This window comes from Myxocyprinus asiaticus, chromosome 2 (genome assembly GCF_019703515.2).
Source record: "Myxocyprinus asiaticus isolate MX2 ecotype Aquarium Trade chromosome 2, UBuf_Myxa_2, whole genome shotgun sequence".
NCBI lineage: Eukaryota > Metazoa > Chordata > Actinopteri > Cypriniformes > Catostomidae > Myxocyprinus > Myxocyprinus asiaticus.
This window is the reverse complement of record NC_059345.1, coordinates 43,720,404-43,740,547: the sequence shown is the minus strand read 5'-3', so window position 1 is coordinate 43,740,547 and position 20,144 is coordinate 43,720,404. Positions and strand designations below refer to the sequence as shown.

The following is a 20,144-nucleotide window of genomic DNA, read 5'->3' as shown; positions in this document are numbered from 1 at the left end:
CTCCTCAGGGGAATTTGCCAGGGAGGGGCTGTCACGAGGAGTGTGAGGTCAATAGACCCAAGTCTGGGTGGGCCAGTAGGGTGCCACTAGGATGACCTGCTCCTCATCATCCCTAACCTTGCACAGGGTCTGTGCAAGTAGGCTCACTGGGGGGAACGCATACTAGCACGGTCCCCGGGGCCAGCTGTGTGCCAGCACATCTGTGCTGAGGGAAGCCTCGGTCAGGGCGTACCAGAGCGGGCAGTGGGAGGATTCCAAACAAGCTGGACCACCTGGGTGAGGAGTCTCCATTCTCCTCTGGGCGTGACCTTGAATCGCTTCTGACTCCAGAGGAGGAGGTGGCAGGCGAGTTGTGACATGCGACGCAAGCGCTAGCCTCCTTGGCGGATACTGTACGCTACCATTGCCATGTTGTCTTTCCGGACCAACACATTCTTGCGCTGGATCAACGGCCAAAGCCTCCGTAGGGCAAGCAACATTGCAAGCAACTTGAGGCAGTTGACATGCCAATGCAGTCGCGGCCCTGTCCCAGAGCCCACGGCTGCGTGCCCATTGTACACAGTGTTTCTCAGAGATGAATGGAATGGCAGAGGGATTCAGCTCGCTGAACACAACCGCTCGGCTCCAAAGAAACAATCTGAATGAGTGGTTGCGAGCCAGCTCCTTTTATACCCATATGTCCGGGGGAGTGGCATGCAGGTTCCACTCGCCAATTCCCATTGGCCTTTTCTCAAAGATCAGAGGTATTTGGGGCTCCCAGGGGCGACCCCTAGTGTCACTACATCGACACAACGTCGAGTGAGTGACAGATAGGGAACTTACAGCACATAATACATAATGTGTTTATAGAGATGTTTATTGACTGTTAAAAAGAATCAATAATGACAGACTGCTTTACTGCTCTTCCAGACAGATTAGAGTGGTGTAAATGATAAAACAGGTGCTGCTTTATTGATTTATTGACTTTTGTCTTTCCTGTTCAATGTTTGCAAACATACTCCTCCTTTATGAAATATGACTAAATCAGTGCAAAAATTATCATTAATTTAGCAACAACGATTATAATCAGTAACTCCTGACAGACCTGGCTTTGTTAAGTGGGATGTGTTTCAGTTTGCTGTAAAATGTGTCATATTACCCCAGCCAATAGTGCCAGGACCATATTGATCCTGGCAGAGTCATTATGGCCAAATATACACATAATGCATATGTTAAAATTTAACTCACCACCATATGCCTTTCTTTCTTATGTGGAACACAAAAGGAGATGTTAGGCAGAACATTAGCCTCAGTCATTATTCATTTTTCTTGTATGAGACAAAGATGCAATGAAAGTGAATGGTGTCTGAGATTTAGATTCTACCTACATTCTCCTTTTGTGTTTCACATAAGAAAGAAATAAGGCCATAAGGCTTTGAAACAATATGTGGTTGAATAAATTATTTCAGAATTTTCAGTTTTAGGTGAACTATCCAAGACACCTCTGAGAGGGTACCCCACTATCTCTACCTTACCATTTTAGGGTTATTGAGCTAAGTGAGATTAATATATTATCTGCATAAACCCAAAACTATAATAAACATACAGCGCTGAAGATGAGCAACTCTGTCCTGGATGAAGAGAACATTTTTTTTTTCATCCCCTTTTCAGTCTGGCATTGAAATGTAATAAATATTGATATTAAGATATTAAGTTTACATAAATATTGGCAACATGACACATTTGAACATAATATTAAGAGACCAATGGCATTTGAAACCATACTAAAGAGTGGCATGATACAGTGCACCTTCCTGATTAGCTTGAGCCGCTCTCTTGACCTCTACTTCCCTGAACTGAGGTCATCCTCCCGCTTTAAGACCAGATCTTTAACCTCCTTCTCCCAGACTGCTGAACCTCACACATTCCGTCTGGCTTTGGAATTCTACCTAATACAGTCCTCAAATTACAGGCAAATCCTTGTAGAATAGTTGTGCATTCAGTCATTGATTTAGCCCCCTTCTGTTCTTTACGCCCCTGTCTCTTTGATCCTTCCTGCCCCAACCCCTTCCACCTCGCAGGTGGCAAAGTAAACACAGGGCACTCCCAGGGCTGAGGTGGTGCCCGCAAAGTGCATGCTGTGATGTGCATGCATGCAGTGGTAAACCATGGCAGGCTGCTGCAATGATCTGGGGCATCTGCTTCCACCATTACACACAGGGCAACAGGGCACCTCGTGCCTCTCCAGACCCATACTGGCCTCTCCTCTTACGGCATAAAACTGTCCCAAGCCAGGAGCTCTGTAAGCTCCAGACAAAACCTAATGTTACAACCATTGCTGATTCAAATTGGATGGGGACAATGATGGGAACGTATGGATTTGACTGATTTAAAGATCCAGCAGGCTGAGTATGAGTAATACAATCATAATCAGAGACAGTTCTCTTGCATTTCTTTCCACTAACTGAAGTAAATAGAAAAACTGAGACAACTGAGGTAATATGTTAGAATTTGCCAGCACCTACAACCCTGATCCCAGAAAAGAGGGGGAGCTCAATAGTGATCAAGGAGAATGTTTGAGAAACTTGTATGAAAACAGTAATTATTTTTGTAATTCTGTTTGGTGTCAAAAGACGTGCAGAAATTAGGGGCCATTTACATAAAGCATGTTAAAAGAACAATATCTTTTGAAAACATGTCTCGAAAATCCTGTTTTCTGTACTATTCATTGTGCTGCGTCAAACTTTTTTAGCGTAAGAACATGTTCGGTCTGAACGGTCCCCTACACTTTGCAATACTTTTCACTTTGAACACTAAAAAGTCAAATATAAACTACTGTCATAATTAAAACAATTTTAATATTGATACTTCAGGCTTTAGTGTATGTACAGAAGCTTGTGTGTGTATGTGGGAGTGGGTTATGTTTGATTTATGCAGTAGTCGTTGTATGTTCCACTGTAAATTGTGAAATCTGCACTCAGGCATTAATAACATCAAACACACACACACATTTACAGACTATACACAAAACAAGCTAACTCTGCCACATACAAATCTACCAAAGAAGAGCAGTATGTAATTTACTTTACTTAAATAACAGGGTTAAATTTCTTTTTTGATGATAATAGCGCTGAATCGCCCTATTATTAGCATATTGGAATTACAGTGTAGTTTTGCATTAAAACTTTACTTACAACCAGAAAACCAACGATGAAACACTACTTTCAAAAATAGCTTGACAACTCCCAACACTGTGATGTGGGTTTGTGCACATCTTTACATTTAAAACCACACTGACAGATAAAATGAATAATTTCTCTTCATTATAATTCACTTTGTTCCCTCCAGTAAAAAGTATCAATCTTACAGCATTACGGGTGTTTTTAAAATTGTCTAGTTGCATTTGCAAAATATAGTGCACAGTATGGTTGTAAAAGTATGTGGGGTTATGTCATCATTTGATGCATATCTCAACTGCATATCTGTATATTTTGCCTGTGGACTGTACATTGTGCATTGTCAATATGCTACTTTTTAGTTATTGTTAAGTTATTGTTCCATTTATAGTTGCCTTGTGTTAAGTGTCTGCACCAAGATCACTGAGATGCAAGACAATATGCAGCCTTGGCTGATTCAGAAAACTGACTGACTGGCCCTTTACTGAACGAAACATGTTAGCACATTACCCGAGATGAGCTTCCTGCAGTGAAGCCCTTCCAATACAAGCATGTGTTTAATCAACATGCTGGAGGGCCACTGCAAGTTCCCCACAGTCCACCTCGCACACTCATAACACATGTATTCCATTTGTTTTAGAGACATACCAAACTTTACTGTCAAATATCTAACAACTTTGTCCAGCAGTTACCAGATGGAGGTGCCTTGCTTCGATAAAGGGGGTAAATGGATTCCATCTGGACCATGTTCCACTTTTATTTTTCTTTTGGCAGCATGTCTGAAGGGGTTGAGGAGAGATAGGAGCTGGCTGAAGACATGAGAGAGGAAACTAACTGGCAAGAACAAAGTTCTGTTGAACTTTGGGAATCCTATTATCACAACAACAATTTGTGTATTTGCCATAGGCAATAAGGGTCACTACATAGAGTCTTTAAAGTAGCACAATTTCAAAAAGTCATTCTGCAAAAGGAAGAAAAAAAAATCAGACACCACAATACTCACTTGAGATCAGCACTGATTGAGTATACAGTCAGTGAAAAGCAAGTTATGTCATAATATGTGGCATGTGATCAACTAATTACACAAGTACTTAAATACACCCTTCTTCAAAAACTGAATAACTACTTAAAGCCTTTTACACTGAAGGAAAAGATGGGAAGAATTCAACCACAGTCTCTTCTTCAGGTTTCACATTCATGTGTCAGACTTCTAGTTATCTCCTTCAAGAAACACTTGTAAGAAATGTAGATTAGCGGGCCACCGTCTGCCAGATAAACACGTTTCATTTTCAAAGCAAACACAAAAACCACTAGAGGTCTTTAAATTCTCACTCCTCTCACTGAGATTGTGAGATTCAGAGTCAGAGTCTTCACATTTTCAAAGGAATATCAGATGTTAGGTATTAACTAATAAGCCATGGCTTTCTAAGCTCTACTCTCTTTTTTATGTACGTTCTATATGATCTGTCTTTGACTACATCACTCAAAAGTCTTCAATGCAAGAATGGGAAATAATTTATTGCCTGTCTTTGTGAATCTATGCGACACAATTAACATTTATTTGTGTAAACGTTGAGTGCTTTTAAAGTGCCCAACCATGGTATTATAATCTGGATGAGTAAGTGCTTACATGCTGTTAAATGCTGGAAGGGAACAGTGAGAAACCCAAAGCTGCTTATTACCCAGCTTTAAAACACATCTGCATTCCACCACTGCATGAGTTGCATTTGACCAAAGCATCAACTAAAAAGACTGCAGGGGAGAGAAAGTGTCTGAGCTCTATTTCCACAGCCAAATTCGGGAAATAGGTTGCATGGAACACATTTATTTGTTGTACAATTTACATGTATGTATAAAAAAAGTGTATTATTTTTTTATCACCTTTTTGCCTTGTCTATATTCACTTCAACATAATAACCTAGAAGGCAGTGTAATTTGCTGGCTTACGTTTGGAACAGCTGTTGTGCCAACAGCATGCTTAAGATGCCTTAAAATGTTGTCTATGTAGGTTGCACACTAGATTTTTTGAACAGAGCTTTAGTATGTCCAGCCACTTGTACACTCAAAAATAATTGCTCTTTGGCTGAACGTGATTGGATGAACTTGATTGTGGACAGTGGTTCCACATATTTGAAATTAGTTTTCTTAACTTAAAATTACAATGTAATCTCAACACAAACACTTTGTATAGAAAGAACCTACTTGAATTAGGTAAACCCAACAAAATTTGACATGTCAATGTAACTTAAATAATTATCTTTTATATCTTTATGTACTAACTAGAGAAAGTGAATATTAGTTTAGTAACTAAATTATGGTTAACATAGCATTTGTTCAACGAAGCGAGCAATCATTTTCATGTGCGACATCTACCTGTCCTCATCGTTAGCATAAGCTCAACTCTTCATTGTAATGGCAACCCCCAAAACTCCAACATAACAGAAACACTTCCAAATCTCTACATAACAAAATATAAAACACTAACAAGCATCCCCCTTTATATTCATCTTGTGCAAAGACACATACAATAAAATTACTCTCCCTATCGAGTGTCTTGCAATACATGCTAGGAAATGGATATCCCCTGCCCAGTTTCATCAACACTACATTAAAACCACAAAAAGTATTCATGTAGTCCCAACTCAAATGGATTAAGTAAACTTCAGTTTTACTAATTTAAATGGATAGAACACAATGAAATGAAGTTTTGACAAAATGTTCTAGAATTGGGTTGCTTTAGTTCATTGTAATTAAGTAAACTGAACAAGCAGCAAAAATCTGCTTCCAAAATCAGTAATTCCAAATAACTACATACCAGAATTACTAAACTAATTAGTATTAAAGAAACTAAACAAGATGAAGCTTCTGTCCAAGCCTCAGATATCACACAGCTTAGTTGTCAATGTCAAAAGGGTCCTTTTATAACCCTATATTACTATCAGAAAGATGCATATGCTTGGCTTATATAATTAACCGCCAAAGAAAATTAGCATTTTAAAATGCCAGTCCCAAATCATTATTGGTACTAGATAAGTGATTTCTTATCATATGTATGGCTTCACAGTACCACTACACCACTGCCCAGTCGTTTTTAGTCCTCAAGAGGAATTATAGGAACAGAGAGGGCCCAGCCTGCCTTTCCTCTTCCTCGCTCTCTCTTTTACAGGCCCTTTCTGTGGCATCCCAAGGCAGCTTCTACATCACTGTCACCACGGAGACCACCAAGGAATAGCCCATGGCAACTCCCACTGTGCTAACATGGCATAACACCCTGTGAATTATGAATCGAGGAGTGTGGAACATTTGTAACTACAAAGGAGCCCAGCATATATTCACTCTGGTTTTACATTGTCTGTCTGACCTCCCAAAACTCAGACACGTATAAATGTCCACCACATCACCTGAGCATTGTCTCCTGTCTCCCATGGTGCCCCTTATTTGAGTCTCTGCTAGCAGACACAGAGTGGTTAATTCAAAAGACTGAGTTTGTTCAAGCACCTTGAAAAAAACAAGGGTGGCAGGAAGGATGCCAAACTAGACCCAGGCATGTCCCTGTAGGACATGGTATCGTTACTCATTAAATACATCACAATACGATCACAATACATATGTCACATCACAATTCAATACATTGCAATGTATCACAATGTTGGATTGCTATCATAACAACAAACATGCCTGATTTTCTCACAATCTCCAAAGTCACCCAAACCCTGAAGATTTGTTCTCGGAGTCTGCATATGGTAAATTCCGGCAATTCTCTTCCATTGATGTTTGAAAGGCCCTGTGTGCTATACTCACTGCAGTTTATCCAGTCAAGCTTTGAGTGCATTGACAGCTTTCCTCCTTTCCAGTCGGAGTGAATTAGCATCACATCTGTCCCTAAGTGCAATCCCACACATTAGCGCATCAGCCTGAACCATCAGGTCTGGTGCTGAATAAACACAGCTGAAGTGCTTCAGCGGCAATTTACACACACATTCACATATTCACCTCTAACTGCAACTCACACATTCACAGTCAGTCTAGCACCCACAAGGCTGGACTGTGGGCCGGGCTGTCCATAAAAGATAAAAGAGCACTTTGCCATCCAAAAAGATTTCATAAACCAAACCACTCCCCCAAACTTAAAGCCTCTGCCAGACAGAGAGAGTCTGTAGAAAACCTGCTCAGCAAAAGTGACTAACACCTCTGTGTGTAGTACATAATTGATCTAATTATCAGTATTGTTTCTCTCTCTCTCTGTTTGTTTACACAGCTTTCACAATGGATCTTGAGGTGTGTGATTTACATGAATTTACAATATTTATGTCTTCAAAAATATCTTACATAATCTGATCAATCACTAGGCATAACATTCATTCGATTAATTTGATATGAGTAGTAGATCAATTTAAACGTGTTTAATGTGTTTAAATGTGTGTGCTTAGGTGTGAAGAATGTCCTGTCATGTAAATAGTAACTAGGTCAAAATAAAAGTTATAGTCTGGCTATGAACAGAAGAGCTCATTTGGGGAGCTTAGGAAAGGTCATGTCTGAGTTCAGCATGATTGGACATGTTTGGAAAGAGCTGAAATTCAGTGAAGGGAAAATCGAGTAGATCCAAATTTATTTCAATTTCGATTGAAAAGCGTCCTTGGGCTCCCTCCCTCTCGTTTGCTCTCGTCTCACCCACACACACACACACACACACACACACACACACACACACACACCGAACATGCTACCACAGCAAAATAACCATATAAACAAACATTGGTTAAAGTAAATCAGTTAAGAACGTCAAACAATGTCTATAATATCCTACATTAATTTCAATTTCAGTTGAACAGCTCCCTCGTCTCCCCTGCACTTACACACGCTCACATACATACATTTGCACATACACGCATGCACACATACGCACACATTGAGACTCGTTTCATGACCAACAAATAAAGCCGCACCCCCACGACTTGATCAATACAACAGTTTCTATTATCCGAAATAACTTTTAATATGTGAAACTTTTTTCAGTGTATTTCACCCTAATCAGCCTCACATGGAAAGCACCACGCTAACCCTCCCCATCTCTTTCGCTCACGAGCACACACACACACACACACACACACACACTACCTTTTTACTCCAATGCCGAAAAGCAGCGTATCCTCCGTTGCTAGTTCTAATGTGACGTTTCAAACACACACACATATAAGCATTACGCACACACTTACTCGAAAGTGAGAATAAGAGCCGTCATGTCAGTCACTGGCATTTCAGTCGGTTTAAAAACAGTTGTTAAGGTTTACATCAGAAATATGGTGACACCCGCTGCTGCTGAGAAGTGCTTAAACTTACATATTGGCGATTTAGAAGCGATGTTACTTCTGATGAGAGCTGCAACAAATAAAGGTAATCCCACAGGCAATCTCTCTCAGTTTCTGAGCTTCTCTCTTTCGATCCCTCAAAAACAAACTCACACACAAATTCTCACACACACACATGCACAAATGCATTAACTTGTTACTCCAGTAAGTGCTCCAGTAAAGCAGCGCAAGCAACTCCGTTGCTAGTTCTGAAGTGACTTTTTCGAACTAGCAACGAAGGCTTGAGCTGTATCAGAGCAAGGTGCTGAATCCATAGTGGAAGAAAGTAGTTCCACTCACAAGAGCATTTTAGGGACGAAAACCAGAAAATGTCTTGAGATAAAACCCTGAATGATGTATTAATGTGTGGTAACCGTGGTCAGGGTTGGGGAGTGATGGATTTAAAATACAAAATATAAGTAACTGTATTTCACTACAGTTACAATTTAAATCATTGGTAATTAGAATACAGTTACATTCAAAAAGTATTTTCATTACTGAAGAGATTACTTTGCATTTTATTGTCATTTGTTTCATTTAATATTTAGTCCTTTCGGATGGAAAACATTTATACATATAAATGTTGCAACCCAAAGTGCATATGGTGAAACACTTTCTTATGATGTGTTACATTCATACGAGCAGACAGAGAAGTTTGAAGTAAGTTTGGAGCAGAAGGAATAGAAATAAACCTTGTGTAAATTGTCAGCTTTACGCTAAGCTAAAATGCTATTTCTAGCCATTTTACATGCACGTTACCAGACACAATCATATTTTTTTATCAAGAAAATTTACGTTGGATCATAATTTCTTTTTTTCTAGTAAGACCTCTGATATTAGGGCAAAATCACATTCTTGATAATTTTTGAATTGTTTTTCTGTAAAAATATCAAAAAATCCTTAAAACAAGATCAATTAGATTGATCTTGTTTTAGAAACAACACTGCATAAGATATTTAGGTTTTTCAGAGAATCTATTTTTAACATGTGTATTTTGTCTTACTGTACTGGCAGAGTTTTTATAGTCAAAACAAGTAAAAATATCTACCAGTGCTGAAGAAGTAATCCAAAGTATTTAGAATATGTTACTGACCTTGAGTAATCTAATGGAATATGTTACAAATTACATTTTACAGCATGTATTCTGTAATCTGTAGTTGAATACATTTCAAAAGTAACCCTCCCAACCCTGGATAAGCGGAATAATTGACTCCGGCCCGTTGAATTATTGAAAAATAATAAAATAATAATTCAATGGACCATCATCATTTATTCCTTACTTAAACTGCCTGATCACTCCCTCCTCATTTCAATGTTTTGGACTTACCCAGAAAAGTTTGGGTTTATCTTTGAATGAGAGCTTAACTGACCATTAAAGGGATAGTTCACCCAAAAACAAAAATTCTGACATCCTTCACTCACCCTTATGTTGTTCGAAACCCTTAGGACTTTCTTTCCTCTGTGAAACGCAAAAAAAAAAAAGATATTAGGCAGAATGTCCGCCTCAGTCACCATTTTCTTTCACTGCATCAATGAAAGTGAATGGCGACTGAGGCTGTCATTCTGCCAAACATCTACTTTTGTGTTATATTTAAGAAAGGTCACAAATGTTTGAACAATGTGAGGGTGATTAAATGATAACAGAATTAAACATTTTGTGTGAACTGTCTCTTAATGGAGAACTGATGATTATGTGTTGACTCTGGGGCTTAACAATTAATCAAAATAAAGTTGAAATTGTGATATGGTATCAAACCACAAAAGCTGCTAATTAATTAAATACAAAAATAGTCTATAAGTGCTGCACCTACTGTATTTATGCAGCTCCGTTCTCTGTTGTGTTACACATACTCAAAGCACACATGAGGCTAATGAGTGAGTGCATTATACTGTATTTACAGCACTCTAGATTCACTAATTGCACATTTGTGTAATTCCAAGTATGATTGGCCGCTAAAAGTTACTATCCAAATCTAAAGTTATCTCATAACTCTGTGTTTTTGTGGACAGAATAGTGGATGAGAGCATTTCTCTACCTTTATGTCTTCCATAAATATATTGCCAAAATAAAGGCCCACATAGCTATGCCACATACAGGTTAAGAAAATATTGTATAAATATGGTTCTGTTTTATAATAATAATAATAAATATAGCTGCAAGCAGCAATTGCGGGGCCAAGCGCTCCAACATATGGCATGTACGAAAGTGTCAATGGACGTCACTGATTATGACTACGAAAAGCAGCATAAAAAACAGGTAGTATTACTCAAATTAAAATACAATTAATTATAAATTTTGACCAATAGGTGGTGCAGTCACCAAGTTTTCATAGTGAGGTCAAGGTCTGGTCATTATGACACACTCAAAGTTTCACGAAAATACAGCAAAGCATTGTAGAGATACAGCCTTAGATGCTTTTTGGCGAATTGCAATCAAATTCGGTGCACTATTTGAGAACTGTTTTGTCTATCAAAAATCTTTTGATAATATTTTGCCGTGAGTGACCCTAGATGATACATGACAAATTTCGTACAAATCGGACTTACGGCCTAGGAGATTGAAAAAGTAGGTTTTCAATAAAATTCAAAATGATGGACAGGAAGTATGGCCGACTATGGCAAATTTGGTATCAGCATATTCAACATTACTGAAGGAATCTTATAGACCAGGACGGTATGATAGACCAAAATAATCAAACATTATAATCATTTAAATACATTTCATTATAACTTTTGACCACAAGGTGGTGCTGGCCCAAAACTTTATAGGTACACTCAGGGCATAGTGCCGATAATGCATACTACGTTTGGTAAAAGTACGCCAATAAGTTTTTAAAATACAACATTTTACGACAAAATTCTAAATGGCTGAAGCCCGAAATGGCTGACATCTGAAAATTGGGTAACTTCCAACGGTATGAACTAAGGAATCTAAAGAGATCAGCTTCAACATTTTTGGTCAAACTATTCAGAAGTTATAAGCAAAAATGGCAATTTTTCATATTTTCTGACCACTAGGTGGCACTGTCCCTAAACTGTGCAGGTACCCTTCAGTCATCATGGCTATGACATCTACCAAGTTTGGTGTCAATACGCCTAAGTGGCGAAGATACAGCCTCACGACCGTTTTTGCCGTGCTCATCGTCAAATTCGTTGAAGCATTATTTGAGAACAGTTTGGTCTATCAAAAAGCAAAATCGGAGTTACGATCTAGGAGGAGTTTGAAAAAGTCGGTTTTTCTGAAAATTCAAAATGGTGGAAAATCTAGTCAGACCATGGTGCACATTTGACTCGGCATGAGCCAAGGAATCAGAGGGAAAAAATTGTATTCTAGGCCTTACGGCCCAAAAGTTATGAGCATAAACATAACTGCAAATTTGAAAAGTTGGTGGCGCTAGAGCGTTAGAGCTAGAGACCTCAAATTCAGTTACAGATCGGAGTGTCCTCTATCAGTGTGCCAAATTTAATAACTTTCCTATGTACGGTCCTATGGCCTGCCATAAACTTCAATGGTGGAATAATAATAATAATGAGAACACTAACGAATACAATAGGTGCCTACGCATTTTCAGTGCTTGGCCCCTAATAATAATAATAGTTGTTGTTGTTAATATTATACAACAATATGTTTCCATAATAATTTCTTAACCTAATAATTACTAAAAATGTGGGCTGAGACCATATCACAAAATCGACAAAAACAGGTACACCATGAACAGATACAATGTGAAGATGATATGAATCTGTTTTTTATTTTTTCCAGAAATGGGGAAAGTATATAGCTAAAATTCAATTGTGTGAACAAATTTGAGGGTTTCCTTCATTTGGAATACCAAACATCTTGTATAACACCTACACAGAACATCTCAAACAAAGAGGGAAAGTTTTTTTTATCCATGTGGCTTGAATCAGATCATTCGATTGACTCAAAATAATCGCTTTCACACATACAGCCTTTTCCTGAAAATTAACTGCAATTTTCAGTTTAGAGGTCATGTGTGAACACGACACGTTCGGAAATACCGGTAAATTTAGCACTGGCTATTTTGTTGGGTTTTTTTGAGACTCGGAACAGAGAAGCAGCATCATCAATGCAGCGCTCTCGTACATCTATCTTTGTTTACATCTGCCATGCGTCTTCTAGAAAAGGGCCGTGTGTTTCTACATGAGTTTGTGCGGATCAACTTGACAGCCAGAGTGATCCTCCGTCGTTTAGTTTGTGATGACCAGTTTTTGTCTCTAGCCATTTATATAGTCGGTAAGGGTGTGATCCTTGTATTTTTAGATTCTGTTCTGCATGTATGAAAGGGGCTAATGTCAACATTTATAACCTAAGGCAATTTAGTCAACCTTTCGTGAGGCTACCTAGCAGCATTTGCAAACATGCTGATTGTAAACAAACAATGGTGTATGTTAACATAAACTGACTGTGAAGAGGAGGAGGGCGGGCCATGCCGTGACTACGCACACCTGGACCCCAATTGGGCTAATCAGCCAAGGAGAGGGATAAATGCGGCGGAACGTGGCAGTTCGGGAGAAAGAGAGCCACATGCAGCTGCCATGTGTGTTTGTGTTGAGTGTCTTTTTGTTTAATTAAATATCGTTTTGACTGTTCAGCTGGTTCCCGCCTCCTCCTTTCCCATCCTTAACCTTGTTACACTGACAAAGAACAAGCCAAGTCTACTACCCTGCTTGATCTGCTGCCAGGTCTGGGAATGAGTTAGAGCTTGTCAATTAGACATGAAAGAGTTCCCAGCACTGTCATGTGTCAAACAAACCATTAAAGCAACATAATGGTTATTTTTAACAGTGTTAAGAACTAAATATGGTAACAAAGCTAGAATACTTCATCCATCAATAATCGATGTTGCATTATTAAAGATCTTTAAATCTTTCATTGCAGTACAAACACATCTGGCAGCAGGATAGGCCAATTCAAAGGGGGATGGAATAACTTTACAACCCAGAAATAATATATATCACTCAACTAATAAGCAAATCAACTAGCATTTAATTTCTACCATCAGGTGAGTTGTTTCAGGGTTGGATAGAAGATGCTTTACTATGGCTGGGTTGGTACTGTGTTGATGTCAGAGTTGCTGTTGTGTTCAGTCGATAGCAGTATCGCATTGTCAGTGCTGTCTTGTTCTGTACACAATGCTATCATATTAGCTGGATAGCTAGCTAGCGGCTACCAAACATCATTACCACTTTCCATGACAGCAGGGCTATGTAGCCACTAGCCTGCTAATACTTCCTAAGAGGCTGATTTTATGAGTGTGATTCAGTTAGTAAGTCGTGTGTGTAACTTTGCCAAACTGCTTGCATTTTTAGTGACACGTACCTGAGCCGCTAGCCTGCTAATACTTCCTAAGAGGTTGATTTTATGACTGTGATTCAGTTTGTTAGTTGTGTGTGTAACTTTGCCAAACTGCTTGCATTTTTAGCTACATGTACCTGATCTGATCATCTGATTGTAGAACATCAGCTTAATATCAAAACTTACTCAAAAGTTTATCATCGATATTTAATTTTTTTTCCTATAAATATCGATAGCGTTTTATCACCCAGCCCTATGCTCTACAACTAAAAAACATAGCTCCATAGTTAAACAGGAACAAAGTCCTTGTTTGATCAAGCAGTAAAATCTGAGGTTAAATCTTGCAATCCATCCAACGGAAGTGATAGCAGTAACCGAAAGGCGCAGTGCACAGTAATTAAATACTTTATATGATGTGGGATTTAGAGAGTAAATCCCCATGTTTTTTTATTTTTTTTATTTAAAGGCCAAGACCACCTGTTTGTCAACAACAAAATCCCTCTCCATCTGGGATGTTACGCACTGTTTAACAGATAGCAAGAGCACTCGAACAAGAAACTCAGACTTTCAGTAACTCAGTAAAACAATGGACAGGACTACTTCTGAATGTACTGGCAGTGGGGGGTCTTATCCATAGAAGCAGTTATTTCACTTCTGCTCTGGCAATCTCACCACACAAAACCTCTCTCTCTCTCTCTCACTCTCTCTCTTTCTCTTTCTCTCTCTCTCTCTCTAAGCAACTGCCTCCTCTCCTTTTACAGCACAAGCAGTTGCTGTGGATCAGCAGAGGGATGAATGGGTTCTCATTTGTACTTAATCCAAAGCTCCTCATCAAGGGGAGATGACATGGAAGTGTTAAAGTCCTCTGTGACTCGTTCTTTCTCATTCCAACAAAGAAACGGCGAGAGAAAGTGAGAATGAAAGAGAAAGTGTGAGAGACTCCTTTTTTTGCTTGGACATTTCCTTTTTCTTCTAAGCACAAAATCTGAAGGGACACACAGGTCTTGTTTGGTGTCCTCTATATCTGAAATAGGGGCACCTTTATAAACTGTTGAGAGAGTCACCTATAGCTCGGGCCATCCTACAAAAGACTAGCTTCAAAAGAAGTAGGGGAGTAGATCAAAGAGTTCTCGCAGTCTATTCAAATGCAATTGCTCTCAAATCACATTGTGTTGTCACCCATTTTTTAAAGAATGGGTCACTGCTGTTTTATTATGGAGAAGCTAGCGCTAATGAAAAGCACAATGCAAAGATTAGCGCTGCCAGCCAAGCGATTGAAACATCATTCTGGCTTTAATTGTAGAGAACAAGGGAGACAGGAAAACAGGGCATACAAGGAACAAAAGAGCCGGGAGCCAAAGTAGAGACTGTGCAGAAATCTGGATATGGTTTTACAGTAGTCCAGCATCCAAGGTGAGACATGTGATCCTCTCTGAAGGAAAACAGAGAGACCAAGATTTGTCAAGCAGAGCTCAACGCTCCACCCCACATGAGCCATGTCTCTCTACAAAGTCTCAAATTTGATTCAAATTAGTGCTCCACTGAACCTATCATTCCCACACTATTCAGGCACATTATATTCTCCATAACTGTAGCTGATAATAGCAATATTTAGTGCTACTTCAAACCAGAGGTAGTAACGCATTACATTTTACTCCGTTAAATTAACTTGAGTAACTTTTAGGAGAAAATGTACTTTTAAGAATAGATTTAATAGTGGGTACTTTTTACTTTTACTCAAGTGAAATTCTAATGAAAAAAAAATGTACTTTTACTTTGTTACAATGGGGGATGTTACTGTCATTACATTACTGGTTTTAATTCAATAAGTGTTAATAAATGCATAATTTACTGAGAGATTTTTTAATGGTACATTTACAGCACCGGAACTTTACAGCGGCGCTCTGTCACTCGACTCAAGTTCATCACGCAGCAACAGCAGTAAGTGCTCAAAACAAACACTTTCTTTATTTCTTTATTAGAGTTACGTTTATGCGATGCCTTCATTCAACACCGAAACAAGTGGGAATTTCACCATACAGAATTACAGATTCAACTAAGAAACATGTGGTAAGTTGTGGTGATAATGATAACGTGGGCTTGTTTGTTATGGTAACGGTCAGTTTCAGCGTGATTCTATACCTACAGGCAATTTTGACCTTGTTTTTAACTATACATTTTCTTATATCAGTGCTGCAATACATGAGTGCATATAAATCCATGTTGCAAACTGGCTACAATGAACGCGAGCGATGACGCGTCGCAACGCCATTCGGACACATCCATTGAAGACAGCGTCACTGATTATTCACCTTATTCAGCCCCACCCCTTTTCCGTGCTCCGCTCTTCCGAATTTTGTCATCTAACTTCCTGTTTGTAACAGAGAACAAGCTCTGAACTAAAATAAGCCTAAATGCACTTCTTAACACAGAGATAAGGTGCAACTTTACAAAACTAATGATCTAAATTCTTTTGTCAGAGTATATACTGCAAGCCACAGAATATACTGAACTAAGAAACCATGCAGGACTTTAAAAATGTATGAAATAGCAACATTAGGCATTAATAATGCATGATCTTGCTTTGAATAATAACTAAGAATATACAATATTATACAAAATAATATAATTGAGCCTGTGAGACATTTCTTTGTTTGTTTGTTTTTTTGTTTTTGTTTTCTGTAATAATTGCTAGGAATGTTTCCAAACTTTTCTTCTAATTTTCAAACCCGATCTTTCAAGCATCCTTAAAGTGATAGTTCACCCATAAATAAATAAATATTCTGTCATCATTTAGATTCACTCTCATTGTTCCAAACCTTTGTGTCTTCATCTTCTCTGGAACCAAAAACAAGATGTTAGGCAGAATGTTGGGACTAACATCCTCATTTACCATCCACTTTAAAAAATGAACAACAAATGGAAGTGAATGGTGACTGAGGCTAAAATTCTGTCTAACATCTCCTTATAATTTTGTTCATTGTGTTCAAGTCATACAGGTTTAGATCATGAGGGTGAAAAAATTACATCATCATTTTCATTTTTAAAGTATCACTGTAACAGTGGGTATAAAGGAAGACTACTTGAGAAATCTTTTAATTTGATGCTTTCTTACTCTTACTCAAGTAATTATTAACATTAGTACTTCTACTTGAGTAATTAATTTTTAAAGACTTAGTACTTTTACTTGAGTACAATTTTTGGCTACTCTATCCACCTCTGCTTCAAACATGTCCATGTAATTAGTGAGTACAAGAAGATGAATCCTTGAATCATAGTAAAAGAGGAGACACTTACCAGACCTTTGCAGGTGGATATAGCCACAGTGGATTCAGAATGGTTGCGTATGGAACCCTGGTAGAGACAGTTATGAATGGCAGGGTTAAGGGTTGCTGTGCTGATGCCCTTTGCACCCAGTGTTTGTATGGTAAACCCCTCTGCCAGCACATGGGACGGCTGTAGGTCGAGGTGTAATTCCTTGCCAAATGCAGAGACATGATAGTGCACAAGACCACCAGCTTGTGACAGAGACCTCCTTCTCCGTCTATGCCTTGACACGTCATGGGAAATATAGCCTCCAAGTGAGTCCACTTCCACTGGCGTAACAAAATCGTAATCTGGAAAGTGGCACAGTTTTTCACCTGTTCATTACTGCATTAGTCTCACATAATGTAATGTGAGTCAATGACAGAGATTCATTGTTATTAAGTCTCGAATTTACTATCAGGAATTAGGTTAGTGAGGTCATTTTAAAGAAATAGTTCACCCAAAAATGAAAATTCTCACATCATTTACTCACCTTTATGCCATTCCAGATGTGTATGACTTTCTTCTGCTGAACACAAATGAAGATTTTTAGAAAATTCTCAGCTCTGTTGGTCCTTACAATGCAAGTGAATGGTGACCAAAATTGTTAAGCTCCAAAAAGCACACAAAGGCATCTTAAAAATAATCCATACAACTACAGTGTTTAAATCCATATTTTCAGAAGTGATATGATAGGTGTAGGTGTTTTACAATTTTTTTTTTTTTTTTATATAAATTCTCCTCCCTGCCAAGTAAGTAATATGCTTTTTGGAGCTTATTCACTTGCCCATTCACTTGCATTGTGAGGAAATACAGAGCTGAGGTATTCTTCTAAAAAATCTTAGTTTTTTTTTTTTTTTTCAGAAGAAGAAAGTAAGTCACACATGGGATGACATGAGGGTGAGTAAATGATGGGAAAATGTTCATTTTTGGGTGAATTATCTCTTTAAAACCAACTGTGTCACCATGTTTTGTGGAACTCTCACTGAGCATGCATACATATACACTGAGGTCCAAAAGTCTGAGACTATGCTGAAAATTGGGGATTTTTAACATTTAAACATGGAAATAAACAGAATGTTTTGGTATTTAGAAAAATTAAACAAACAAAAGTGTTCCTTCTTCTATTGAAGCACACAAGAATCTGTTTTGAAGATTTTCAAATCATGCTGGGAAAATATGGATCACAAGATTTTGTACAAACTTGTATTGGAGTCCATGCCATCTGGAGTGCATGTTGTCTTTTACCTTTTAACTTTTTATCTGATAATATAATTCGTAATGAAACATTTTGTATTAAAATAGAGGAAAAAATGTAAATAGAACATTTTGAAACATCTTCACTCGTGTTCTCAGACTTTCGACCCACGGACCATGTTAATAAAAAAGAAAATAAATTATTTTTGACAAGCTTTCGTTGTACGCAGCAGATCCGCGATATTTAGGGAATCCCTTTAATGCGCAAACAGCACGCGTGCCAGTGCGCAACAACGGCTGGACGAGACTCACATCCCGGGAGAATATTTATAACATACACACTTATACACTGCACATATGTGGCATGCTATAGCAATCTATTTGATGAAGGCTGTGTGCAGGTATGCCCAAAAGGAGGACAAGTAAACTTGCAACTGGCCAAATTATAGCGCAACCTTTGGTTTACCAGAGCGCAAGCGCATGTCTATCAGAATCTATCAATTGTCATCATTCAGAACAAAGAATGTCATTATTGCAGTGTGTAAAATCACAGACCGTGATAGAGGCCGCCGGTGTCACCGGTAAATGAGACAGACACTGATGTCACAGAGTGGAAGCAACAGAACTGCAGAGCCTGCAAAACGCATACAAACAAAAAAATTAACTTGTGAATAATAGTCAAATGAGACTTAGTAAAAACCACTATAATAAACAAAGAATTTTCAGCATGTCACCTGCCTTTATAAAGTTTCCAAACGACACACTCGCCAGCAATCTCATTGATGTGCTGTTCACAAGGGGGACTTGCAAAGTCCAAAGCAATAGGAAAAGGCAATCCATGCATGCACCTTTACTGTTACCTTTTCAAAAACCGGGAATGTAACAAACAGCAAATCCATGCAATGCAATAGATAGACATTGCTTATTGTTTAAATTGCCATGTCTCTGCCCTCATCAGGTAAAATCCACAAGGTCCATTTGCATAATGCGCGCTGCCTCCTTTTTCCAATACAGGTATCGAAACAGAGCACTATCTGACTGCTGAGCAGTGACAGGCGGCGAGTGCGTGTGTGTGTATACACTTTACGGCTATAGTGGCACCGGCTGATGGGCAAAGGGTGGGGGATACATTTCCACCAATCAGTTACGAGCATCTGCGGGCGATTTAATGTGTATTAGCGCTTCTCACTGTCCGACGCTCTACAAACAGATGAGCGCACGCAGATCATAGGGTTCATTGAAATGAGGAACATGTTTGCAGCACTCTCTAAATGAATGGTCAGAGCAAGTAAACACACGCCGTCGAAACATTTTATCGGTTCAATATGAAACTGAAGAGTTGTGAATGGGACGATTTATGATACTGTATGAAGTGCTTTCACTTCAGGTCTTGTTTCAGAAACTCTTCTGTCATTAATATTTGTTCAAGCAAGCGCTCAGCTGATGCAAATGGATGTTTAGTAAGGCGTAGAAGGGTGTTTCTTCAACTTTTCAAATGCCTTTAATGAATAGATTGTATTATTCTAGCTTGTCCCAGACCCAGACTTTCAATATTAAACTACGAAAATCCTTTATAAAACTACAAATTGTTTAAAACTATGATTATATAAACAAAAGAGTGAAATAAACCATTTCAATATTTACTTTGTGAAAACTTTTTCATTTTAAAAAGTGGTGGGGACATTTCGGGGGTGAGGTCAGGAAGTGGCAAAACTCCTGAATATGAATTAGGTTAGATATTGCCAAATAATCTTTGACTGATTTTATTAATAGTCATTCTTGATGGCCAATTCAAGCGCTGCAATAAATATTTTCACA

General features: G+C 38.5%; 1 protein-coding gene across 1 annotated transcript in view; it reads right to left on the bottom strand.

The window, feature by feature from the left end:
• Positions 1-19,342, bottom strand: part of LOC127451961 (A disintegrin and metalloproteinase with thrombospondin motifs 18-like) — an 84,770-nt gene extending 65,428 nt beyond the window's left edge. The window contains exons 1-3 of the mRNA XM_051717058.1: positions 19,065-19,342; positions 18,882-18,960; positions 17,121-17,440 (exon numbers count right to left, since the gene is read on the bottom strand). Of these exons, the coding sequence (XP_051573018.1) occupies positions 17,121-17,440; positions 18,882-18,960; positions 19,065-19,166 (501 nt within the window). The 5' untranslated portion in view covers positions 19,167-19,342. The remainder of the gene's footprint in view (positions 1-17,120; positions 17,441-18,881; positions 18,961-19,064) is intronic.
• Between the last annotated feature and the right edge of the window lie 802 nt (positions 19,343-20,144).